General features: G+C 47.2%; 2 protein-coding genes across 2 annotated transcripts; one reads left to right on the top strand and one right to left on the bottom strand.

Annotated features, from left to right (window-relative positions):
• The first annotated feature begins 141 nt into the window (after window positions 1–141).
• On the top strand, window positions 142–13,440 carry LOC311343813 (uncharacterized protein). Its single transcript, XM_084468776.1, has 12 exons — window positions 142–285; window positions 894–1,005; window positions 1,513–1,606; window positions 2,191–2,245; window positions 5,970–6,110; window positions 6,610–6,770; window positions 8,718–8,816; window positions 9,971–10,116; window positions 10,731–10,902; window positions 11,216–11,328; window positions 11,933–12,020; window positions 12,114–13,440. The coding sequence occupies exons 1-12, from the start codon at window positions 174–176 to the stop codon at window positions 12,165–12,167; spliced, it is 1,347 nt and encodes a 448-aa protein (XP_084324902.1). The 5' UTR covers window positions 142–173; the 3' UTR covers window positions 12,168–13,440.
• Window positions 13,441–15,125: 1,685 nt separating this feature from the next.
• On the bottom strand, window positions 15,126–25,753 carry aifm3 (AIF family member 3; the record flags this gene model as incomplete). Its single annotated transcript, XM_084467749.1, has 18 exons — window positions 25,542–25,753; window positions 24,898–25,007; window positions 24,382–24,491; window positions 24,178–24,222; window positions 23,377–23,473; window positions 23,186–23,298; window positions 22,628–22,714; window positions 22,412–22,503; window positions 21,891–22,021; window positions 21,409–21,524; window positions 21,149–21,220; window positions 20,597–20,660; window positions 20,078–20,154; window positions 19,370–19,487; window positions 18,863–18,961; window positions 18,602–18,677; window positions 17,041–17,145; window positions 15,126–15,168 (listed from the first exon to the last, which is right to left on the bottom strand). The coding sequence occupies exons 2-18, from the start codon at window positions 25,004–25,006 to the stop codon at window positions 15,126–15,128; spliced, it is 1,554 nt and encodes a 517-aa protein (XP_084323875.1). The 5' UTR covers window position 25,007; window positions 25,542–25,753.
• Between the last annotated feature and the right edge of the window lie 1,504 nt (window positions 25,754–27,257).

The raw sequence follows: 27,257 nt of genomic DNA on the forward strand, positions 1-27,257 counted from the left end.
TATGGGTTCTTTAATTTATCTGGAGTACTTATAATAACAATAATAACATATCTCTTCGCCTCTGACGTCAGAGGGCGCTCGGAGTGTAACACCGTAACTCTTCCCCCGCAGACTGTCCTAAAGTACCCTAACCCTCTCCGGAGCAGCAGCAGCCGCTCCGTGCTGCTGTCACTATGTCGAGCAGAAAGCCCCGTCCCGTGGCGAACCCCCTGGAGACCACCACCACCGCACCCGGGGAACGCATACTGAAGGAGTGCCACAACCTGTACGTCGACAGCGAACACGGTAAAGAGCGAAGGGAAAGTGTGTGTGTGTGTGTGTGTGTGTGTGTGTGTGTGTGTGTGTGTGTGTGTGTGTGTGTGTGTGTGTGTGTGTGTGTGTGTGTGTGAATCAACGTTTTGATATAATGTATCCAATAACGCAGCGCATATAGTTCAGATGTTATGCAACGCAACGTTCATGTGAAACGGGTGAATACGCTGTATTAGCTGTAGATCACCTCTTACAGCCTTTGGCCCATGCTCTGCGTTTCGTGTGTAACTCCACTCCACTCCACTCCACTCCACACTTCTCCACTGTCTCCTAGATCGTCCCGACCGCAGACTTTTAATGTTATGCAAATTAAATCACGTTTACATTTGCATAATACAAGATGAAAACATACGTAAGATCCGTGTTAACATATGCATCCGTACCAAGGCGTTGTCCTATACGCTATTACATGTGTATAACTATTGTTGTGTGGTTGCTGATCTCGTCTGATAAAACGGTACACATTTGTAAATGCTTTTTAACAACAGAACTCACCTCAGCTAATGCAAAGCAGCTGGAATACGTGTTTAAAGCTGGTGGATCAGAAACACACATTAATATACTGCCTCCTATGATGTCAGGTCTGGTGAAGATCGCCAGCAGTGTGGACGTGCGTCTCCTACCTCCACGGAAGAAGATCTTCGTGATGATAATGGGAAACCACTCGGCAGGGAAGAGCTCCTTCATCAACTGGTATTTCCCCTGTGCCACTTCTGGATTCACCGCATGTTTGAGAAGCGTCCGTTTCTGCAGCTGGTCGGTTCAGAGCAGGTTCACGCTACATGCTCCGGACACGTTGTGAAGGAGTCCAGCTGGACACTACTGAGGATCTTATCTTAAAATCATTAACTACTACTACTACTACTTAAACTCATGAACTACTGAGGATCTTATCTTAAATCTAATCCTCCTCCGTGGGACAGCTTGTGCAATGTGATGGTCGTGACAGTTATCTAATACAAGACAAATTTAATTGTATTAGCATTTCCAGAATGACCGGTTTTCAGATGCACATTTAGGCAAGTTCTGTAGAGGCTCTGGGGTTTGGTTAATGGGAGGGATGGGATTGCTGGTTCATGTTCATCTTGACGTCTCTGTGGTCACTGGTCCAGGTACATTGAGATGGTTCATCTTGATGTCTCTCTGGTCCAGGTATATTGAGATGATCTGCTGGTTCATGTTCATGTCTCTGTTGTCCAGGTATATTGAGGAGCACATTCAGAAGACCGGAGTGGCTATCGAGACTCAGGGCTTCACCTTCATCACAAGCGGTCGCAAGAGAGAATCGCTGACGGTAAGAAGTGTTCTATTTCTCTTCTGTAATGTCTAATGTTGTTACAACTGTCAGTGTTACACTTAAAATGTCACTGCATGACTCACTGTAATCATTTATATAACCAATACTGTTACACTCTTCTATAACCTGTTTATATTACTATCCCTACTGGACTTTTCTATAATTGTAACTATATAACCATTGATGTAACATTCCATTATAACTTCACCTGCTTCTGCCTCTGAACACTCAACAGTTGAATTGTCTCACCTATAAGTTACATATTACATCGTTCATGAATCATCACACTATTTAAAGACTTGGGAGAATTGGCAGGTTGTTTTTTACAGCCCCTAAATGTGAAAGAATAATTCCAGCCTGTGTACAGAAAGTGTATTCTCTGGTCCACAGTGTTGTGGCATTGTTCACCAAATGAATGGTGTAGCTGTACATCCAATCACAGCCGTTCAGCCAGAGGAGCAGGCAGGATAAGGCCCCTGTCCTTCAGGGTGCTGGGTCCAAACATGGTGCTTGTGTCTAGCTGTGGCAGGAGTGTGTTGTGTGAGAAGGTCATGCCGTCTGCTCGTCTCTCCCTCCCACAGGGAAACGCCACCCTGCACCTCTACCCACACTTCCGACCCCTCCTTGAGTTTAAAGGTAAGCCATTCCCTTTGAGATGCCGCCATTAAAAGATGATTCGGATTATCTGATCTTAATTATGCGCTGTGAAGAACAATACTTATACACTGGTTGGCCTTCTCTCTGAAAGACACATTCACCTGTCAATACAGGGATAGAGTTGCAATGTGAATCCACACTGCATCTAGAGGTGATCCTCTACCTGATCCAATATACAGGCTGCATTGTAAACCCACACTGCACTACTGCCTCCAGGTCTTATGGGAACGCAGACTCACTGAGTGGAGCGCGTCTTAACGTTGATAAATGGACTGCATTCATACTGCGCTTTTCTAACCAGTGGCCACTCAAAGCTCTTTACAATATTGCCTAACATTCACACATTCATTCACACATTCACACACCGACGGCGCTGTCAACCACGCAGGGCGACAGCCAGCTGGTCGTCTCCACCACGACACTCAGCTAGGAGGAGACGGGGATCGAACTAGCAACCTTCAGGTTACCGGCCAACACGCTCTACCTCCTGAGCCACATGCCGCTCCCAGTTGTCTTGGGCGTCCAGAAGGCCAGACAGACAGACAGACAGCCAGCCAGAGAGACAGCAAGACAGACAGACAGCCAGACAATCAGACAGACAGTACATCCCTGTATTGGCCCCGGCGCTGTGAACCTCCTGCAGGTCTGACGTGTTTCCCTACGAGAGGACAAGCTGTTACAGGTTTCCTACTGTAACAGAAAGACAACACAGTGTTGTTGGAGGCTGCATTCCTGCTGTGAGCACTCTCCCCCCTGGGAGAACCTGGATGACTTCACCGCCTCAGACCACATCATGCTACTTATTATGTCCTACTTTCCAGCGTCACACAATATATGAAGGTTGGATCTCCTCACGGATGAAAGCTGTACGTTTCAGCGGTATTGTGACTTCAGCACAGCTGGCCATGCAGGTCTGATCTGCGTTGATCGGTTGTGTCGGTATCAGTGGGTTTGATGGGCTGTTGTACAATCAGATGATGGAAAAAATCTGCATGTGGAGATGCAGATTTGTGTGTACGCGTGCGTGTGTGAATATGTGCCTGTGTGTATGTGTGAATATGTGCCTGTGTGTATGTGTATATGCATGCACATCCAGGGGGGGCTAAGCGGTCGTGTGTGCGTGGGAAAGGTTTTGTAAGGGGGTCTCTGTGTGTGTGCGAGCGTGCAGGGTTTCGTAAGGGTGTGTGTGTGTGTGTGGGTGTTGCGTGCGTGTCTGCAGGGTTTCGTAAGGGTCTGTGTGTGTGCAGGGTTTGGTCTGTGTGTGTGTGTGTGTGACTATCTGTTCACAGTATAAACTGGGGACTGAGGAGTTCACTGGGGGTGGAGAGCACATGGTGTGCGTGCGTGTGTGCGCGTGCGTGTGCGTGACTCAGAGCTACACACCGCCCAGCCACAGTGCAGTGGCATCAGAGAGGCTGCGGAGAAATGTCACACAGGCTTCATCCGGCGCTCGGACCGGGGTGTGTGTGTGTGTGTGTGTGTGTGTGTGTGTGTGTGTGTGTGTGTGTGTGTGTGTGTGTGTGTGTGTGTGTGTGTGTGTGTGTGTGTGTGTGTGTGTGTGTGTGTGGCCGTGCTGGGGATCCATGCAGCTTATCTCTAGCTGATCAGGCTGCGGTGGAGTGTAGGACGGATGCTTTCATCTCGCCGCTGGAGGACGGAGGATGAGTCATCAGAACACAGCAGCAGACGTCCTGATTCACGGACCTGGAGACGGGTTCTGCGCGTTACTCTTTACTGAACGTGTTGCGTTGGCAGTGATGTGCTCATGGCTATTTAGTTTGGTTATCAAGGACGGAGATGTTATCTTGTTGAGTGTGTGTGTGTGTGTGTGTGTGTGTGTGTGTGTGTGTGTGTGTGTGTGTGTGTGTGTGTGTGTGTGTGTGTGTGTGTGTGTGTGTGTGTGTGTGTGTGTGTGGAGGGGGGGGTGTTGCTATTGAAGTTAACAACCTGTTGCTGAGTTTGGACTAGAGTCGCTCTTCATCACTCGCTGGTTAGTGTTAGTTAGTGTTAGTGTTACTCATGTGTTGGACGGTGCAGGGCGTTCCTATCTCAGTCATGGTTGAGTCAGCCTCTCTGCATCCTCCACCGCCCCCCCCCCCCCCCCCCCCCGTGGGACCAGGTAGCCTCGTCGCTGTCATCAGACCTAGTGTCTCATGGCCGAGGAGTCGCCTTTGCAGTCGCTTTTCTCGTTTATCGTGGCGAGCCGAGAGTGACAGCGGGATCAATACGTCACCGCCGGTCCAGTGTGTGGAAGGCTCCGGCACTGACAGTTCATCGAGGATACGTCTGCGTTCTTTTAAGAGAGAGAGCCCTGTTCTTTCTCTCCTGCAAACCTTTTCTCCCCAGTGGACTCAAAGGGGTCTCTGGAGTAACATGAGGAAGAAGACTTTAATCTTTTAATCTTTTAATATAGTGATGTTAATATCCCTGTGTGTGTGTGTGTGTGGTCTTGTATATCAGTAGGGTGGTCTAGCTCCGTCACGCTAGCATAAGGAATGCTAATGCGCAGCACACAGGCGGCGCTGGCTCCAGCACAAGGGTGTGATCTGTGTCACAGCCCGACACCTGCAGCCAACTCTGAACCAGCTCCAATCTCATCGTGCACGTGCGTGCGTGTGTGCGTGTGAGTGCTTGTGTGTGCACATGCATGTGTGTGCCTGCGTGTGTGTATCTGTGTGTGTGAAAGATTGTGAGTGTGCATGCATGGGTGTGCGTGTATGCAAGTCTTTTTTGTGGCCCATGTTTCTTAGCGTATATATATGTATATATATATATACACATATGCGTACAGGTGCGTTGGGGGGGGGGGGGGGGGGTCTTTAGGTGACGGAGCACGGGGGGGGGGGCAGCCCAGCGTAGCCCGGGCCGTCCAGCACGGTGCGTCACAGTCGTTCTTCACTAGCTAGCTTTACGCCGCGCTCACGCTAAAGCTGCCAGTTGAAGAGCTGTTGTGAGTAACCATGACAACCGGCCAGCGCTCACAGCCCTGATTGTTATGATTATGGTCACATTATGGTCACATGGTCACATTATGGTCACAGTCGTCATACGACAGTCAGCCTTCAATAGGCTCTGAAGAGCTGCTGACCGGTGTCATTGTCGTTATACACAGTGTCATTATCGTTATACACAGAGTCATTATCGTTATACACAGTGTCATTATCGTTATACAGTGTCATTATCGTTATACACAGAGTCATTATTGTTATACACAGTGTCATTACTAGTACTGTGGTTGTTATACTCTTATCGTTCATGTTGTCGTTGAAGTTAATAATAGACATATAAGATATAAGAAGAGGTGTGTAGAACAGCCAGACGTACAGGACAAGAGGGGGATGAAGAGGGATCAACTGGTTTTAAATAAGAGTAAAAGCGACTAAACAGAAATACAGGAAATAAATCGAGATGCAGCAGAGTTACTGTAATTATATTATCTATTGTATATCTATTGTCATCATCATAGCTTACCCCCCTCCCTCCCCCAGCACTGACTGCACTGCAGCCTCATGATCAACACAACGTGAACCTCTCTGTAGTCGCACACGTCCACACTCACTCTACCTCACACACACACACACACACACACACACACACACACACACACACACACACACACACACACACACACACACACACACACACACACACACACACACTCCCTCCAGCCCCACCCAGTGTGTGTGTTCCTGTGCGTCCCCAGGTGTGACTGACTACCTGTCCGCTGAGATCTCCAGCTCCAAGCAGAAGAAGTTCAGCCTGCTGACCTTCGTGGACACGCCGGGCCTGGTGGACGGGGACATGGTGTATCCCTTCAGTGTCAACAGCGCCATCACCTGGCTGGGTACGCCACCGCTCCGCTGACCTGTCGTAACCAAGGGTTACGGTTCTCGTTACCAATGGTTACGGCTAGTCGGCCTGGACGGTGGAGGGCAGACGCGTTATGGATATATAGTATATAGATATATAATATATTTAGTTACATGTCTTTGAATGTTTTTGATTATTTCTTTTCTTTGATGTATTATTTACAATACATACATTTTTTTGCTTATATTTTAACATATATTTATTTTAGATTCTCTATTTGTATTCCTATTTTTAAATCAAGAGCAGAGCAATTTTGGTAGTAACACTTAAAAGATGATTTAAGTACTCTTCCTTATCTTATCTGTCTGTCTGCGTGTCTGTCCGTCTGTTTGTTTGTCCGTCTTTCTGCCTATCCGTCTGTCTGTCTCTCTCTGTCTGTCTGCCTGTCTCTCTCTCTGTCTGCCTGTCTGTCTGCCTGTCTCTCTCTCTGTCTGCCTGTCTCTCTCTCTGTCTGCCTGCCTGTCTGTCTGCAGGGAAGCAGGCAGACCTGGTCCTGGTGTTCTTCGACCCGATGGGTCAGGCTCTGTGCAAGCGGACGCTGAACATCGTGGAGCAGCTCAGCGACGCCGTCGGCGACAAGCTGCACTTCTACCTCAGCAAGGCGGACGAGGCCGGCAACGAGACCGACCGCCAGGTAACGCATAGCAACCAGACGGACTGCCAGGTAATGCATAGCAACCAGACCGACCGTCAGGTAACGCATAGCAACCAGACCGACCGCCAGGTAACGCATAGCAACCAGACCGACCGCCAGGTAACGCATAGCAACCAGACGGACCGCCAGGTAACGCATAGCAACCAGACGGACCGCCAGGTAACGCATAGCAACCAGACCGACCGCCAGGTAACGCATAGCAACCAGACGGACCGCCAGATAACGCATAGCAACCAGACGGACCGCCAGGTAACGCATAGCAACCAGACCGACCGCCAGGTAACGCATAGCAACCAGACGGACCGCCAGGTAACGCATAGTAACCAGACGGACCGCCAGGTAACGCATAGCAACCAGACGGACCGCCAGGTAACGCATAGCAACCAGACCGACCGCCAGGTAACGCATAGCAACCAGACCGACCGCCAGGTAACGCATAGCAACCAGACGGACCACCAGGTAACGCATAGCAACCAGAAGGACCGCCAGGTAACGCATAGCAACCAGACCGACCGCCAGGTAACGCATAGCAACCAGACCGACCGCCAGGTAATGCATAGCAACCAGACCGACCGCCAGGTAACGCATAGCAACCAGACCGACCGCCAGGTAACGCATAGTATGGAAGAAAATTGACCTTACATTATTATGCTAACATATACTTTTCATCTGGCCTATATGCTATATAAATATAACAATGGTGAAGAAAAGCTTAAGAAGACAAGTCACCACTCCTCTCTAACTGTGGCCTGGAGTGGTGCCATAAGGTCTGTTGATTAACTTATCTGTGTTTACCCACGGACATAGAGGTCAAGGATCAGGGTGACCTGAGGCTAGTCTAGGGGCAAGGACAAGCCGGACACCCCATTCTAGTGTCGTAAAACTGTTGCTGAATCATTCACAAAAATTCCTGGGAGGCAGGATGCGGGCCAGGAGGGAAACTAGAAAAACAACAGATTGTGAAACTAGTTAGACATGGTGTGTGCAGGAGATAACAACATTCTTGATGAACAGAAAGGGAGATATAAGGAGGGGCCCGTGACTAGCTCTCCAGTTCTTTGTCAAACCAACTCGGCTTTGCTCTTACTTGTTCGCGAGTAAAAATAAAGTCTTTTGTCATTCTTGCTCCAGTCTCCTCGAACTCTCTTATTTAAGTTATAGTGTTAAATGCGGTTTATCTACCACAATAGCAACGAGACGGGCCGCCAGGTAACGCATAGCAACGAGACGGGCCGCCAGGTAACGCATAGCAACCAGACCGACCGCCAGGTAACGCATAGCAACCAGACCGACCGCCAGTTAACGCATAGCAACCAGACGGACTGCCAGGTAACGCATAGCAACCAGACGGACCGCCAGGTAACGCATAGCAACCAGACGGACCGCCAGGTAACGCATAGCAACCAGACCGACCGCCAGGTAATGCATAGCAACAAGACGGACCGCCAGGTAACGCATAGCAACCAGACCGACCGCCAGGTAACGCATAGCAACCAGACCGACCGCCAGGTAACGCATAGCAACCAGACCGACCGCCAGGTAACGCATAGCAACCAGACCGACCGCCAGGTAACGCATAGCAACCAGACCGACCGCCAGGTAACGCATAGCAACGAGACCGACCGCCAGGTACACACAACGTATAATATATCAAATATAATGTCCGACAGGTACGTCAGAATACATATCAAATATAAGGTCATTGTAGCAGAGGTACAGCAGAATATATATACATAAGAAATATAATGTGGTGGTATGAGGGTCCCTCCCCGATCACAGGTCTGAATATATAAACCCATTATGGGAATGTACTTTACTTTAATCCAGCAATGCAACCAGGCAACAGCTGACTGTTGTGTATGTATTATGTATTCTGCGTCTAAAGCCTCATCTCCAACAGTAAGGTAAACGCTGTGTTTCCTGCAGAGGGTGATGATGCAGATCGTACAGGAGCTCTGTCGCCGGCCTGGTCTCAACAAGTGTGGCTTTGAGATGTCTACCATCTACATCCCCAACCCCCAGAAGGTGAGTCACAGACCCCAGGTCTGTCTCCCAGGCCACAGAGTGCTCTCAGGGGGGACATGGTTTTACATGTCAGCTCCAGAACAGAGCAGGGCCGTGAACACATGAGGAGTGAACACATGAGTGCCGTCAGCCTCAGCTGGCTCGTGTGTCTCTGGGGTTGAGCGTTGAAGTTTGACCTAGCTAGTTAGCAGCCACCGCTGCACCCAAACCTCCAACTATTTCAACTTTGACCCCCGATTTGTTTAACGTTGTTAAACCAGCCGGAACGCGGTGGTTCATTTATAAACTAAATACGTGAGTTATGAGTTCCAAGTGCTAAACCCTCACCTCATTCCAAACACACGACCCAGGGCCTAGCTCTCTGCTGGACCCTCTCCTGGTGTGGAGCACTGCGGCCCGGACTAGGAGCTAGAATCGGTCCAGAGTGGTTTTACTGCAGCACTTTACTCTGGGAGCAGAATTCAGTATCTTTGTGACTCAGACCTGGTTGTATGTTTACACCCATTCTACCCCCTGTTAATCAGGAGACCGGAAATAACCATCAAATATGCTATACTCAGATTTATCCTCCTTTCTCCCTATAGGGAGAAACTCGAGCTGTAGTATAGCGTGAGTAATTCTCGTAATCAAAGCCATTAAAACAGGGGCTGGTTCATCTCCATATTTTTTAGGAGGTCCTGCTTGACAGTTTTATTCCATTAAAGAGTTATGAAGGATTAATATGAATGGGTTTTTGGCTAATGCGGGGCAGCCATTAAAAACCAGCCTTCAGTGAGTCCATATGGAGGGTTTTGCTGCTGGTTGCAAATCTCAAGCAGTGACGACGCCCGTGAAGCTCAACGGCTTCATAAGGCCGTTACCCACGGTTACGTCATGGAGCCTACGTCAATATTGTTTACAGTCTGGGATTGAGACCAAGGACTCTTTCTGTGCTGCCCTGGGAACAGACAAGGGTTACACAATGATGAGAGAACGGTGAATCAGTGAATCAGTGACACCACATCCTTTTAAAGTTACCAAAGGGTACCGAGGTGTCTGTCCAGCCTTAGTACTTCCTAGACTTCAGTTTTTGGGGCCCCTGGTGTAAACTCTAATGGAGGGTGTTTTGGGGCCCCTGGTGTAAACTCTAACAGAGGGTGTTTTGTCCCATCCAGCCGAGCCGCTGTGTGAACCAGATCGACGGGATGTGTCAGACCATCGAGAAGACCATCAACCAGGCGGTCCAAAAGACCCTGGATCAGCTGGAGAAAGACTGCAACCTCATCACCTCCACCATCAAGGACCGACTAGGCCAGGACCGGTAAACATACCGCGCCCTGCGTGGGACACGTTGTGTGGGATTCATGTCGTAGCATCAAGCGATTCACCCCTAGAAGTTACAAATCACTGATACTCAGGTTAGTTTGGTCTGTCGCTGTACTAGACGGCGTCTAGAATCCAAATGTAAGCTAGGTTAGCTCTAGCACAGCCCCGCCCGTCACTCAGCTGCATCTGGGGACAACGCTGCTGTGGTGCCTGTGATTGGTTGGACAGGACAGAGCTCCGCCTCCTTAAGAGCCTGTGTGCTGGCGGGCGTTCAGCTTCTCAACTCAATAATATCCAATCAGATGTAATCAGCATAATGTATGAATAATTAGTAAGATATTCTACCAAACAAACAAAGGGATTAATAAAGTACATATTTTATCTTATCTACCCTATTTCTGACTTTGCTTACATTAAGAGTCACATAATCATAATATATTAATAATGAATTATATCATCAACCTGATGAATGAATGAATTTCCACACTGGGATTAATGAAGTAAATGTACATTTACATTCAGGGCATTTAGCATATGCTTTATCCAAAGTACATTAGTCAGAGGACTTCTTTTTCTCGTCTTCCTAACGTCCTCGTCTGTAACCTTCAGGGCGGACGTGAGCCACAATAAGAGTGTGCGTGTGCACTCCTTCCTGTGCGGGCTGCTGGCCGTGCTCCTGCCTGCGCTCTTCGTCCTCAGCTTCGTCGTCAACACCTTCACCAAAGAGGAGCTGGACGGCCTGGTGGGGGAGGGCGGGGCCAGAGCGCTCTCCATCTCCACGGTGAGCGCTGGGAGCTGATATGAACCACGCACACCCTCGGAACGTTATTGACCAATCAGGATCAAGTATTTAACAATGCTGTGGTATACATTTAAATAAGTGTGTGTCTCAGTCAGTGTTTCCCGGCCTTTTTGGTCACGTGACAACCCCTTTTTTAGATGAGAAAATTGTGCGAGCCAAACTTGTGTCTGCTTCCACACACACATCGTTTTAAATCGAGCACACCTTCACTGGACAAATCGTCTGCTAAATTAAACGAAACTATTGATTGATCTAAGATTGAGATTGTGAGATTGTGTGGTTGTGTTGACAGGCCGTCATTGTGTATCTGTGGGAGTGGATACCAGAGGATGGGCAGGTCGTGGTGGTGATGGTGTTTGGCGTTTTCTGCTACCTCTTGATGTTTCTATCCAAATACTTTGCCCGGTAAGCATCATGACATTTAAAAAGACATCAATAAATACACTACAGTACCGTACTATAGTACCGTACAGTACAGTACATGCCATTCTTCGCCACTCTGGTCTTGAAGACTCATGACTAACGATACAAATCTGAAACTTGAACCTATCATTAAAGCTGCACTATGTTACTGCCATCGCTATTGTTAAAAACAGGATTTCCTCATCCCTTGTGTGGGTGGCTTTTTATTCTAGACTCTCAGTAGTCCAAAAAATGCCTGCAATGAAAAAGCAACCAATATAGTCGAGCATAAGTAACACCTGCATTGAAAAGCCTTCATAGTGCAGCTTTCACCTAACAGGATCAGAACTTTTGTTCATTTTGACACAAAAGATTTGTCTTAGCACAGATTGTACTCATAGACGACAAGCTTGTACATGTGGCCTTAACTTCACTGCTGTAAATGAGCGTTGAAGGGCCCTGGTTTGTGTCTCAGTCAGTGAAACATCAAGTGTTGAAGGACCCTGGTTTGTGTCTCAGTCAGTGAAACATCAAGTGTTGAAGGACCCTGGTTTGTGTCTCAGTTAGTGAAACATCAAGTGTTGAAGGACCCTGGTTTGTGTCTCAGTCAGGGCAGTAAGACTCTGAGCAAGAAGGAGAAGAGAACCCTGGCTGACTACAGCGACTACATCCAGGATGTCGTCCGACTCAAAAAGGTGAGGAATAATGTTGTGTCAATAACAATAATTTTTTTTTGCTATTCTTTTGTAAAATTGTAAATCTAATAAAATCCTTTTACTGTTTCACAGGTGAAATTGTATGAATCATACCTCCAACAATGTGCAGCTGAAGGCGACTTTTAATCCCTGAGGAATGTCAAGGACAATATGTTGGAACAACATATAGAATAATATTTTACTATTCGTCCAAAAGCATTTGCAAAAATAAGACAATAAGCGTTTTGCTGAGAGGCACAGAACCGTTCTGTTGTTTCTCTCTCTGGGAGCTTTGTGGGCTTTTTGATTCATTTCATAAGCAATATGTCTAATTCAAAGTGCCTTTTCTTTCTTATTCGACACAGGGACATCTATGTCTGAAATAATCCCAGAAAAGGCATTCTTTTTATAATGTGAATGTATTTTTCATTGTTTGTGAAACATTAGTTCTGGAAAGTGCTGTTTACAAGTGCAAGTACTTTTGTAACTTTTTAAGATTTGGACGATGACTTGCATTGACTTCCTGCCAGCAGAGTTTCAAAGCGTGTGTCTGGTTCTTCAGATAACAGTCCTTTGAAAATGTGCACGTTGCAAACACACCAACACAAAACGTGCGGTTTTCACCATTTTGCCAGAAGAGAAATCCTTAATGTTGACTCAGGAAACCCTTCAGATGTTCCTGAACTCCCCATTCACAGCCATCTTGTGTGATCTATTGTCCGATCATAAACGTTTGACTATGAGGTTAACTTTTAGCTTTACTTCTGATGATCATGTGTCCTCAAAAGGAATCCCACCCGTACAGAAGTTAGTGTGTGTCTCTGCTCTGTCTTCTCCTCCATGTTATGGTGTCTGCAGGGTCTCACGTTCTCTTGTCATCAAGGGGGTAAACTTGGTGAAGGTGAGCAATAATATAAAAGTAAGGGCATCATGTTTCTCAAATAGTGTTGAAAAGGGAGGCCTGCTTATATATTATAATGTATTTATTTCATTACGTGGCCACAATGTCTTATAAAGATAGGTGCTCTCGCCGTCGTTTATTTTCCTTTGGTAGATCTAAATCTCAACGATGTGATCCCAGTAACTCAGCCGGCCTTCCTGTCTGTGTTCATGTTATTCAGCTGTGAAATGCTACAAAGCACTGATGCTTTTTACCCACTGCCATTTTGTACTATTCTGAGTACAGACTCCATTTTAGGGTTGTTGCAAATCTTACTACAGTGTTTGTTTTGTTCCATGGAACTACAGTACAATATACAACCTTGACTCCATTGTATGTACACACAGATCATATGTGATCTTACACTGCCTTGAAATAGCTGTGAAGCTGTCCATAAACGGGACGTTGTCGTGCTTTTGTTGGAAATTGTCTCTATTGTTTACCTTGTAGCTCTGAAACATTTCCTATAAATATAATATAAGTCGATCGATCAAAAAACTTGTCTTTACTCAATGACTCAACGTTATTTTATCTAATTTTTGTATTTCAAGTACTTTGTGAATATAAGCCCTCATCTTGGGGTCCAGTCTTCTGTTCCCTCTTTGGGCCACAGAGCTTAAAAACCAGACACTAACCAAGGCTCCGAGAGGAGGGGCTAATGTGAAGCCATGTAACACTTCGTACAAAGTCTGATGCTTTGGATTTGTGCAAAGGCTTGTCAATCAAAACTGGCAGGCTGATATCCCAAATAAAAGCCTTGAAATAAAAACACACTTTTAGCAGAAGGGGCTGAGATATGTTGGGGCTCAAATGACAGCAGCTGGTAATAATCATACTGTTTTCCCAGTTCATAAACATTTGAGAGCTTAATCTGTGGGGGGTTATTATTGAAGATTTTTATTTTAAAGTTTTAGTTATAAAAAATACCATTCCAGTCGGGAGAAAAATGCATTTTTAACATGTGATAATTAACAGCTCAAAGCTCAAGTTGTTCTTGAACCTTCATCAGTAGATGACGTCACAGCCATGACATCACATCCACCTCTTCGGCTTCTTACCAGGTGATGAAGCAGACAGCAGGCAGGAGAAAGCAGTGACCATAAAACGCCCATCAGACAGACCTGCTCATCAGACAGACCTGCCCATCAGACAGACCTGCCCATCAGACAGACCTGCTCATCAGACAGACCTGCCCATCAGACAGACCTGCTCATCAGACAGACCTGCCCATCAGACAGACCCCCCCCCACAGACCCCCCCCCCAGCCCAATAACCTCAGTTCCCTGAGTAAGTAACAGAGAGCCTCCCAGCGAGTCGCTCAGCCTCCACCCATCCCCTATCACCGCCACCGGGACGCTATGTTTTAGTCTTAGAACATGTTCTATGGTGCAAGCACTAGCAATAGCAATAAAGTACATTTAGAATTTGTTTTTTGTGCAGTCTATTAGTGAGGCTATGTCACCAAGTGAGTGACCTTTTAATCTACGGGTGTTATAAGAACTACAGCTGTGCACATCTCAGTGATCTAACGCGTAACAATGGGAAGATGGGATTTGCTACCCTGGAAGACAAAGGCCCTTTGGTTTCTTGTGTCTTTTCAACGGGTAACGATATCTCTGTATTGAAGATATGTCTCCTATGTGTGGTGCCATGCAGATGCATTGCAGTTCAATGCGTTTGTGTCCCAGGTTTGAGGAACATACATACGCAGGAAGTTGATGCTTACAACAAGATAGATATTCTGTCAAAATGATCCACATTCAGGATCGTAGCTATGTACAGTGTTGCTTGTAAAAAATAGCCAATGCCCAACCCTGGCATCTTATAAACAATGTGTACATAGGAGAAGGGAGAAATCCCAGCCTTCCCACACCAGTGATGCTTTAGTGAGTTAGTGAAACACGACGTACTGCCATGAAATACATTCCACAGCAGGCCCAACAAGTGTCACTCAGGAACATCCAGGAATCAGGTCATGAACCTCAGACCTCCGGGTCCTCAGAGGACCACAGCTTAAACCCGTCCCGGGAGAGGGACCAGGGCAGGGTGCTCCTCAGTGGGTCCCTCCCCAGCAGAGGGACCCAGACCTGGGTCAGGGGTCCCAGCACTGTGTCAGGGTCCAGGGTGGTGGTGTGTAGCAGACCCTGCGGGCCACGCAGGTCTCCTCATTGAGAGCTTTTGTCGCTCAACCAGGAGATGTCTCCTGTCCTGCCAAACCAGAAGACACACGGGCATCAGACACAGGCATTAAAGGGCCTCCACCGTTCAATGAGCATACCATGTCTTAAAGGGGAGGTACGATGTCTTAAAGGGGAGTGTACAATGTCTTAAAGGGGAGCGTATCATGTCTTAAAGGGGAGGTACGATGTCTTAAAGGGGAGTGTACGATGTCTTAAAGGGGAGCGTACGATGTCTTAAAGGGGAGTGTACGATGTCTTAAAGGGGAGTGTACGATGTCTTAAAGGGGAGGTACAATGTCTTAAAGGGGAGCGTACGATGTCTTAAAGGGGAGGTATGATGTCTTAAAGGGGAGTGTACGATGTCTTAAAGGGGAGGTATGATGTCTTAAAGGGGAGTGTACGATGTCTTAAAGGGGAGTGTACGATGACTTAAAGGGGAGCGTACCATGTCTTAAAGGGGAGGTACGATGTCTTAAAGGGGAGGTACGATGTCTTAAAGGGGAGTGTACGATGTCTTAAAGGGGAGGTACGATGTCTTAAAGGGGAGCGTACAATGTCTTAAAGGGGAGGTATGATGTCTTAAAGGGGAGCGTACAATTTCTTAAAGGGGAGGTATGATGTCTTAAAGGGGAGGTACGATGTCTTAAAGGGGAGCGTACGATGTCTTAAAGGGGAGGTATGATGTCTTAAAGGGGAGGTACAATGTCTTAAAGGGGAGCGTACGATGTCTTAAAGGGGAGGTATGATGTCTTAAAGGGGAGTGTACGATGTCTTAAAGGGGAGGTATGATGTCTTAAAGGGGAGTGTACGATGTCTTAAAGGGGAGTGTACGATGACTTAAAGGGGAGCGTACCATGTCTTAAAGGGGAGGTACGATGTCTTAAAGGGGAGGTACGATGTCTTAAAGGGGAGTGTACGATGTCTTAAAGGGGAGGTACGATGTCTTAAAGGGGAGCGTACAATGTCTTAAAGGGGAGGTATGATGTCTTAAAGGGGAGCGTACAATTTCTTAAAGGGGAGGTATGATGTCTTAAAGGGGAGGTACGATGTCTTAAAGGGGAGCGTACGATGTCTTAAAGGGGAGGTATGATGTCTTAAAGGGGAGGTACGATGTCTTAAAGGGGAGCGTACGATGTCTTAAAGGGGAGTGTACGATGTCTTAAAGGGGAGGTATGATGTCTTAAAGGGGGGGTATGATGTCTTAAAGGGGAGCGTACGATGTCTTAAAGGGGAGTGTACGATGTCTTAAAGGGGAGTGTACAATGTCTTAATGGGGGGGTATGATGTCTTAAAGGGGGGGTATGATGTCTTAAAGGGGAGCGTACGATGTCTTAAAGGGGGGGTATGATGTCTTAAAGGGGGGGTATGATGTCTTAAAGGGGGGGTACGATGTCTTAAAGGGGGGTATGATGTCTTAAAGGGGAGCGTACGATGTCTTAAAGGGGAGCGTACAATGTCTTAAAGGGGAGCGTACAATGTCTTAAAGGGGAGTGTACGATGTCTTAAAGGGGAGCGTACAATGTCTTAAAGGGGAGGTACGATGTCTTAAAGGGGAGTGTACGATGTCTTAAAGGGAAGTGTACGATGTCTTAAAGGGGAGTGTACGATGTCTTAAAGGGGAGCGTACGATGTCTTAAGGGGAAGATATTTTCTATCAGAGAGCCCTGCATCCTACGTTTGTTGAGAAAGAATCACGGTCTGCCACATTACCTCAGAAATGTATGATCCAATAGAATATAAGACAACGTTTGAAAGCAATTCCACAAGAATATGAAACACAATATGAAAAACTATTTGTATGAAATGATGTACTGTATATACTGTTTCTGCAGGTGAACACAACGGGCCTTTGTAGCCGCCCCCCCCCCCCCCCCCCCCCCCCCCCAGAGTTAAGACTTACTCCACGTCCCGTTTCCGAATCAACTTCCCCGAGCCCAGGATCTCAGCCACACGCGACACGATGGGGTCGTAGTTCATGCTGGCCACCGCCACCACCTCCTCGCCCCTAGGAGGTGGAGAACACACATGAGAACACACATGAGAACACACATGAGAACACACATGAGAACACACACAAGAACACACACGAGAACACACATGAGAACACACATGAGAACACACACGAGAACACACACGAGAACACACACGAGAACACACATGAGAAGACACATGAGAACACACACAGGAACACACACGAGAACACACACGAGAACACACATGAGAACACACACAAGAACACACATGAGAACACACATGAGAACACACACAAGAACACACATGAGAACACACATGAGAACACACATGAGAACACATGAGAACACACACGAGAACACACATGAGAACACACACAAGAACACACATGAGAACACACATGAGAACACATGAGAACACACACGAGAACACACATGAGAACACATGAGAACACACACAGGAACACACATGAGAACACACATGAGAACACACACGAGAACACACATGAGAACACACATGAGAACACATGAGAACACACACGAGAACACACATGAGAACACACACAAGAACACACACAAGAACACACATGAGAACACACATGAGAACACACATGAGAACACACATGAGAACACACACAAGAACACACACGAGAACACACATGAGAACACACATGAGAACACACATGAGAAGACACATGAGAACACACACAGGAACACACACGAGAACACACACGAGAACACACATGAGAACACACATGAGAAGACACATGAGAACACACACAGGAACACACACGAGAACACACATGAGAATACACATGAGAACACACATGAGAACACACACAAGAACACACACAAGAACACACATGAGAACACACATGAGAACACACATGAGAACACACATGAGAACACACACAAGAACACACATGAGAACACATGAGAACACACATGAGAACACATGAGAACACACACAAGAACACACACGAGAACACACATGAGAACACACATGAGAACACACATGAGAACACACACAAGAACACACATGAGAACACATGAGAACACACACGAGAACACACATGAGAACACACATGAGAACACACACAAGAACACACATGAGAACACACATGAGAACACACATGAGAACACACACGAGAACACACACGAGAACACACATGAGAACACACGAGAACACACATGAGAACACACATGAGAACACACACGAGAACACACACGAGAACACATGAGAACACACACGAGAACACACATGAGAACACACACGAGAACACACACGAGAACACACACGAGAACACACACGAGAACACACATGAGAACACACACAGGAACACACACAGGAACACACACGAGAACACACAACAACACACTTGTATGTGGTTAATTGTATAGTACAATAATACAGTATGTTGTATTGTATTATTAAACTATCAACACTCAAACATTCACGTTTGTTTCCCATTCCCAAATTGATTTGCTCACCTGGTGTAGAAGGCCACGAATTTCAGCTCTTCCAGATCACCTTGAATGATGACGTCATCAAAGCCTTCACCGTAACCTTAGAGAAAATAACATTTCAACTCTGATCGCCATATAACAGGTCCTCGTCTGGCCGCTAGGGGGCAGTGAAGTTACTACTACCATGGTGACAGAAAACAGTGTATTTCTGGTTCACTTTCCATCACAGCCAGTTGAAACATTGATTCCTTGACGATGCACTCAAACAAACAGGACTCCTCTCACCTGCATAGCGGATGCTTTTCCCAAACATGGCCGACCAGAAGTAAGGCACCGTTTGGACCTCGGCGGGTTTCCCCATCATGCTCAGCGCTGCCACTCTCCCTGTTGAAAATGACAAACACAATACAGAAACAATGCCAAATACAGGCTTCAAAATAAAAGTGCCAAGGACTCTTTACTCTTTTTTTTTAAGGCTGGATTTTTATTTCCAATTGTGTGCGCATACTGAGAGCTGCCTCGCTTCCTCTGGAAATAAATCCAAGTCATTGTCAAGCAAAGGCCCTTGAATTCTGTATTTAATCTTTTTTCAAAATTTCTCTCCCTGTTACAAATACAGAAACACAATGCAAACACAGACTTCAAAATAAAAGCCCCTTTATGTCTACTCAAGGTGTTTATTTCAGTGTGTGCCGTGTGCGTCCTCTAGGGGCAGCATGGCGTCCCCTGGTCTGTTGTGTCAGGCCTGCCCCCTGAGGATGAGGAGAAGAACAACACAAGGTTTGACCCCACCGTGGACGTGCGCCATCTGCCAGTGAGGAATGTTCACTTTCTTGTTGTTGCGCTGAGGGAAGGGGAAGGCCACCACGTCCCCGCCGGCGAACACCCCCTCCATGTTGGTCTGCATGGCCTGGGGGGAGACAGCGCCGGGGTACCGTGTTGTTACACAAGGAAGGACCGTGTGACGAGCAGTGTAACAGCATGGAGTTCATGTGTTGTTATGGAGCTACAGTGTGGTTAGGGTCAAGGTCATAGCAGGGTGAGGGGTCAAGGTCATAACAGGGTTAGGGTGAGGGGTTAAGGTCATAATAGGGTTTGGGGTCACTGTCATACTAGGGTTAGGGGTTAAGGTCATACTAGGGTTAGGGGTTAAGGTCATACTAGGGTGAGGGGTTAAGGTCATACTAGGGTTAGGGGTTAAGGTCATACTAGGGTTAGGGGTTAAGGTCATACTAGGGTGAGGGGTTAAGGTCATACTAGGGTTAGGGGTTAAGGTCATACTAGGGTTAGGGGTTAAGGTCATACTAGGGTTAGGGGTTAAGGTCATACTAGGGTTAGGGGTTAAGGTCATACTAGGGTTAGGGGTTAAGGTCATACTAGGGTTAGGGGTTAAGGTCATACCAGGGTTAGCGGTTAAAGTCATACTAGGGTTAGGGGTTAAGGTCATAATAGGGTCAAACAGGTAAGGGATGAAGAGGGGATAGGGGTTTGGTTCTGGACCTTGTTGACGGTGATAAAGCCTTTGGAGTCCATGTGGATTCCGCTCTGCTTCAGAAAGCTAGAGGCAGGAACCGATCCTGGAGAGAGGAACCACAGCAGTAGAGTTCTGTGTTAACGTACATATACTACAACATATACTACAACATATAATACTCAACACAGCATTCTCTCTGTGAGCCCTGAACCGCCACAGGTGACAGCCTCTCGTGTACGTTCATGTTGTCATGTCCTGGACCTCTGTGGATCCAATTGCGCTAAACAAGATTCCCATAAAAAATGGACATGAGACTGAAACCTTATGTCACTGAGTCACTGAGTGACCGGACATGTGGGAAGCTCTGGTTTTGGGCTTGATTCCCAATGTCTGCAGTTTACCCCTAAAGGGTTCCCAACCTCTCCCCCCGCCTGCACCTTGAGTTCAGTACTCAAGTCCTTTCTGAATCAAAGGGAATAAAACAGGTTAAAAAAAAACAAGGTAATCTGGGCATGTGTACACCCGAAGAACTCAGTTCCTGTCACCTGTTCCGATGACACACACGTCCGCCCGCAGCACTTTCCCGCTCTTCAGAACCACCTCTTTCAGCTGCGGGAACAAAACAACAACATCAGAAGTAGGTCACGGTCTGGGGGGGGGGGGGTGAGCTCAGGATTACGAAGCTTTGAGACCTTCATAACTACGGTTCTGATTCATGTGTGGAGAAAGTACAAAGATCACATTGTTGCCACACTCTTCAAAGTAAGCTTCCTGACTTAATGTGTTCAGTAAATACTACTCCTGGGTTCGAGTCCTGGGAGATATTCACGAGACTGGCTGAGGTCCAATAGCCCTCATTCCACTAGAGGCCATTTTGTTTAGTTGGATGGCTATTCTAAACCTTGTAGAACCTATAAGGGAACCATGACAATGCAACGCATCACGCATAGATCTGATTCACTTTGTCGACCCAGGTAGCATTCAGAATGCAGCTCGTTGAGTTGTCATGGTTCTCTCATGACCAACATGGCCGGGTGATAAGGTCTAGTCTTTGGGGAGCAAGGACGCGTCCGCTGTGTCTCTCACTTTGGAAATACCTCTCCATGTTGGCCTTTCATCTCCGAGACCTCGTTCAGCATGTAGAACTTCACCCTGTTCGCCTCAAACAGCTGCAAGACACAACATACATCATCACATTCATAAATTCACAAATGTTCCTCATTTAATTATAGGACAGTATGCTGGAAGACAATCATTGGATTAAAGGGTTCTTCTGGGTGATATGTGTGTCAGTCAAGGCTGAGGAAACGACGTGCTGTCCATGAGGGACGGATCTGTAGTCCTTAGAGGGTCCTACCTTCATTATGGCTTTCCCTACTTTCTCCCCGAGAGCCTTCTTAAAGGGGATGGACTCGATCCCGATGATGGACACGGAGTGGGCCTTGTCTGTGAGCGCAGCCGCCACCTCCATGCCTTCACACACAACATGAACGATGGATGATGATGGGCTGGGTCCTCATCATTACAACAACACAAATACACTGTATTCCCTTAAGCTGTATCCCCTCCCCCCTTTTTATCACTCCTACATTCAGTCATTCATCACCTTTACATTCAGTCATTTATCACCTAAAAGTTTAGTCATTAACTGTAACTTTTATCCAATGCAATTGTCAAGTGAGGCTGTGAACAACCAACGCATCTCATCAAATGATAAGTAACTACAAAGATTACAAAAGTCCCTGCAAAAGGATGATTCTAAAGAAAAGCGCTAAAGGATGAATCAGAAACACAATGTGTGCTGTCTAAGGTGACGTAAATGATTTAGGACCCTCTCACCGATGAAGGAGGTTCCCACGACGACGGCGTTCCTGTTGTTGGCCAGCCGGGCAATGCTGTTGGCGTCGTCGGGGGTTCCCAGGTGGAACACGTTGGCCACGTCCATGCCCTGGTAGCTCATCGGGCGGGGTCTGGTACCACACACACGTCAGTTCACTCATTCACCGGCCCACCCTTCAGATATGTAGGAATCTGTTCATTCATTCACCTGCTTACCCTTCATGTAATGTATGTAGGAATCTGTTCATTCATTCACCTGCTTACCCTTCATGTAATGTATATATGAATCTGTTCATTCATTCACCTGCTTACCCTTCATGTAATGTATATATGAATCTGTTCATTCATTCACCTGCTTACCCTTCATGTAATGTATATAGGAATCTGTTCATTCATTCACCTGCTTACCCTTCATGTAATGTATATATGAATCTGTTCATTCATTCACCTGCTTACCCTTCATGTAATGTATATAGGAATCTGTTCATTCATTCATCGTGTGACCCAAAATGTCATCCTACCTGCTCCCGGTGGCGATGAAGAGCTTCCTGTACTCCATCCTCAAGCCGTCCACAAAGGTCACCGCCCGCATCTTCACGTCCACGACCGCCACCTGAGGTCAAGGGGCATCATGTTGGCCCATCATGTGACAGGCTTCATCCACAATGTAAAGACTCAGGAAGTGAATGTTAGGGCTCAAAGCTTGGCTACTTTCTAACTCCAGAGAGAACTGTTACCTCCTTCTCGGTGAGCACCTCAATGTCGTGGTCCTGCAGGAACTCCGGCGAGCGCAGCCTGAGCTGCTCAGCGGTGCTCTCTAGAGACTGGGAGTGGAACAGCACGTTCAACAGCAGAGAACCCCAAGCTACCCCCATGAGAGGAGAGGAGGTGCTGCTCTGTGAGAGGAGGACAAGGCTATCTGGAGGTAACGGACCTGCTGGTTCCCATAGGGTCAACATAATACACAACCAATCACTGAGGCTATGACTCTGCAGCATCATTGGTTTAACAAAAGTGACGCTTTGAGACATGTGTGTGTGGGAACACGCGAGTGTGTGTGCGTCGGTGTGTGTATGCGTATGTGTGTGTGTGTGTGTGTGTGTGTGTGTGTGTGTGTGTGTGTGTGTGTGTGTGTGTGTATGCGTATGTGTGTGTGTGTGTGTGTGTGTGTGTGTGTGTGTGTGTGTGTGTGTATGCGTGTGTGTGTGTGTGTGTGTGTGTGTGTGTGTGTGTATGCATATGTGTGTGTGTGTGTGTGTGGTGAGTTGTGCGCTGCTGCTGCTCTCTGTACAAACCTTACTCAGTTTAGGCCGGTCGTAGGGCGGGTGGCGGTCAGCCGTCACCATGACGATGCGGTCGGTGAAGCCCTCCTGTCGGAGCGTCTCTGCACACACCAGACCGGCCGGGCCTGCACCCCCCCGGGAGAAAGAGAGTTAGGGGAAGTCATGAGTGAATGGATGAATGAAGGAGTGAGAGGGTGACTGACCTGAGCCTATGATCAGCACGTGGCTGAAGCCCGTGTTGGAGTTGATGACCGCGGAGCACCTGGACATGGGCTTAGACCGCTTCTGAGCCTGCAGGGCCTGGAGGGACCAAGAGACACATCGTTACCCCTCAGGGGCCACAGGGGCCACATCGTTACCCCTCAGGGGCCACATCGTTACCCCTCAGGGGCCACAGGGGCCACATCGTTACCCCTCAGGGGCCACATCGTTACCCCTCAGGGGCCACAGGGGCCACATCGTTACCCCTCAGGGGCCACATCGTTACCCCTCAGGGGCCACAGGGGCCACATCGTTACCCCTCGGGGGCCACATCGTTACCCCTCAGGGGCCACATCGTTACCCCTCAGGGGCCACAGGGGCCACATCGTTACCCCTCAGGGGCCACAGGGGCCACATCGTAACCCCTCAGGGGCCACATCGTTACCCCTCAGGGGCCACATCGTTACCCCTCGGGGGCCACATCGTTACCCCTCAGGGGCCACAGGGGCCACATCGTTACCCCTCGGGGGCCACATCGTTACCCCTCAGGGGCCACAGGGGCCACATCGTTACCCCTCGTGGGCCACATCGTTACCCCTCAGGGGCCACAGGGGCCACATCGTTACCCCTCGGGGGCCTCAGGGGCCACATCGTTACCCCTCGGGGGCCACATCGTTACCCCTCAGGGGCCACATCGTTACCCCTCGGGGGCCACATCATTACCCCTCAGGGGTCACATCGTTACCCCTCGGGGGTGAGGCGGGCCCGACCAACCATCAGTGGTGAAATAATAAACATCCTACCTGCTTATTCGCTCGGATGATCACCTTGTCCTTCTCCACCCGGACCTGAGCCCACGCACACACACACACACACACACACACACACACACACACACACACACACGCACACACGCACGCACACATGCACACACACACACACACACACACAATTCATCAATGTGAATTAGAAATCCTTCCTAAAGGGCTGTGTGTGTAAGGACTCACCTGAAAGGTGGCCAGGCTGTCCAGGCCCGGGAAGTCCTCCAGATCCCCGCTGGCGATGTTGAAGCAGGCTCCGTGCCACGGGCAGCGGATGTGGCCTTTGGACAGCACACCTGCACATCAGCAAACAAACATCAGTAACCAATCAGGACCTCACAGCTCTGGGGAACAGCTACTCAGGGTTAGGGTTATCTATATAATTAAGGGTATCTATATAATTAATAGTACTAGTATCTATATAACTAATAGTACTAGTATCTATATAACTAATAGTACTAGTATCTATATAATTAATAGTACTAGTATCTATATAACTAATAGTACTAGTATCTCTATAACTAATAGTACTAGTATCTCTATAACTAATAGTACTAGTATCTATATAATTAATAGTACTAGTATCTATATAACTAATAGTACTAGTATCTCTATAACTAATAGTACTAGTATCTCTATAACTAATAGTACTATTATCTCTATAACTAGTACTAGTATCTCTATAACTAGTAGTACTAGTACCTTTGACCAGCGGTGCTCCGTAGTGAGGACACTTGTGTGCGATGGCGGAGAACTCTCCGTGGTCCTTGATGAGGAGAGCCCTGCCGCTGCCCAGGTCCACCTCACGCATCCTGACACACACACACACACACACACACACACACACACACACACACACACACACACACACACACACACACACACACGACACACATGACACACACACACACACACACACACACATCACACATGACACACACATGACACACACATGACACATGACACACACATGACACATGACACACACATGACACATGACACACACATGACACACACACACACACACACACACACAACACAGCACATGGTTATTGATTATTGATTATTGATTATTGTTATGGGCCCTACAGTCTGTTCTCAAGCTCCTTCATTATACAATGGTTATTGATTATCATTATTGATATTATTATGTATCATTGTTAGCATACTTTATTATTGATTATTGATAATGATTATTGATATGGGTCCTACTGTCCGTTCTCCAGGTCCTTGATTAGTATTATGGTTATTGATTATTGATTATTGATATGGGTCCTACTGTCCGTTCTCCAGGTCCTTGATTAGTATTATGGTTATTGATTATTGATTATTGATATGGGTCCTACTGTCCGTTCTCCAGGTCCTTGACGTGGCAGATGGTGGCCTCCACGTAGTCGCGGGGTTTGGAGTAGAGGCGTGGGGGCGGGGCCTCCTCGTCGGAGCAGTGGCCCAGGGCCCCGTTGGGCCGGCGGTCCCCCAGGGGGCTGGCCTTGCCGTTGGGGGAGAGGCCATCCACCTCCCTCTCTTTCTCCAGCAGGGACAGCTCCACCTTCACCTCCACTGGGAGCACAGCGCCGTTACACAGTAACACTCACACTGTGTACCAGTTATTAACATTTAGAAATACTTATTATCGTGTCTACTACAAATTGACCGTTGGCGATTAATACAGTACAGTCTTATCTCTGAGGTGAATAAGGGTTGTGTATTGTTTAATTTGAATAAATCAGTATCTGCTGCTGCTATGTGGAGGCAGTACTCGTAGGTACTTACTACTATATGATTAGAGCGATTGAATAATAGATCAATCAACCATGCTGAATGTAACTAATACAGAGCTTATGAACCAAAGGATTTCTGGGGAGTGGACAAACTCAACCGACCAAAGCATCTTTAATATTTCGATTGGATTAGATTCAATCGGTGCTTAATCAATCGTTCAATTGTTTTCATCCTTCCTTTTAAATTTTTTTTATTTTGGGAGCTAGAACACTAATGTGGAGTTGTACAAATCAAAAGGACATCGTTTGATAATTGTTCAAATAAAGAAAAGGTTGTGTACTAGTTTTCTTTTCACTGCAGCAAGCTTTATCTGTTGGACTGGAAAAATGTGCTGATCATTTAGTTCTTACTGAGTAATCTGGCTGGAATTCTGTCCTGCAGCGCAAGCCTTAATTAAAATGAATGGAAAATCATAGAAGGGACTGAGAGAGAGAGAGAAAAGAGAGAGGGAGAGAGAGAGAGGGGGGGGGAAAGGGAGAGAGGGAGAGGGTGCGAGAGAGAGGAAGGGAGAGAGGGAGAGAAGAGAGAGAGAGCGGGGGGAAAGGGAGAGAGGGAGAGGGTGCGAGAGAGAGGAAGGGAGAGCGAGGGAAGGGAGGAGAGAGGGAGAGAGAGCGAGCGAGAGAGGAAGGGAGAGAGGGAGAGAGAGAGACGGAGAGAGTCAACATATATAAAGAGAGAGAGAGCGTCCACACACACACATATATATATATATATTTACATATATAAAGAGAGAGAGAGAGAGAGAGAGAGAGCGCGAGAGCGAGAGAGAGAGGGAGAGAGGGAGAGAGAGAGCGCGAGAGAGAGATTTTGATCATTAAAAGAAGCAGTTCTATTTTGTAATTAGCTAAACGATGGATCCAGTCTTTTCATTATATGTGCCGTGCTGCTGTCTCGTTTCCTTTCTGCTGGTCATCGGATCTCCTCCACTCTCCCACTGAGTCTGCTACACCCATCACCATCACACCAAAGTGTCTAATTATATATATATATATATATATATATATATATATATATATATATATACACAATGCATTGATTGAGACTGTATCACGTCTATTGGGTCAGTTCATAGTAATTCACTAGTAGAACTAAAGTCGTCTTCACGCTCCTCCACTCTTCAGCCTCTTTAAGACCGCTGTGCGTCCAAACTCACGATTCGCTTCAGTTTATCTCGTCAGCTAAAGTTCGCTTGGCCTTGCCAGAGCGTAATGTGTTTAATTGACGTAAACTAATTAGTCCCTGGAGGGTAACACTGTGTTCCGCTAGACTAGTCACTTATT

The sequence above is a fragment of the Micromesistius poutassou genome (genome assembly GCF_964030765.1).
Source record: "Micromesistius poutassou genome assembly, chromosome: 5".
Lineage (NCBI taxonomy): Eukaryota > Metazoa > Chordata > Actinopteri > Gadiformes > Gadidae > Micromesistius > Micromesistius poutassou.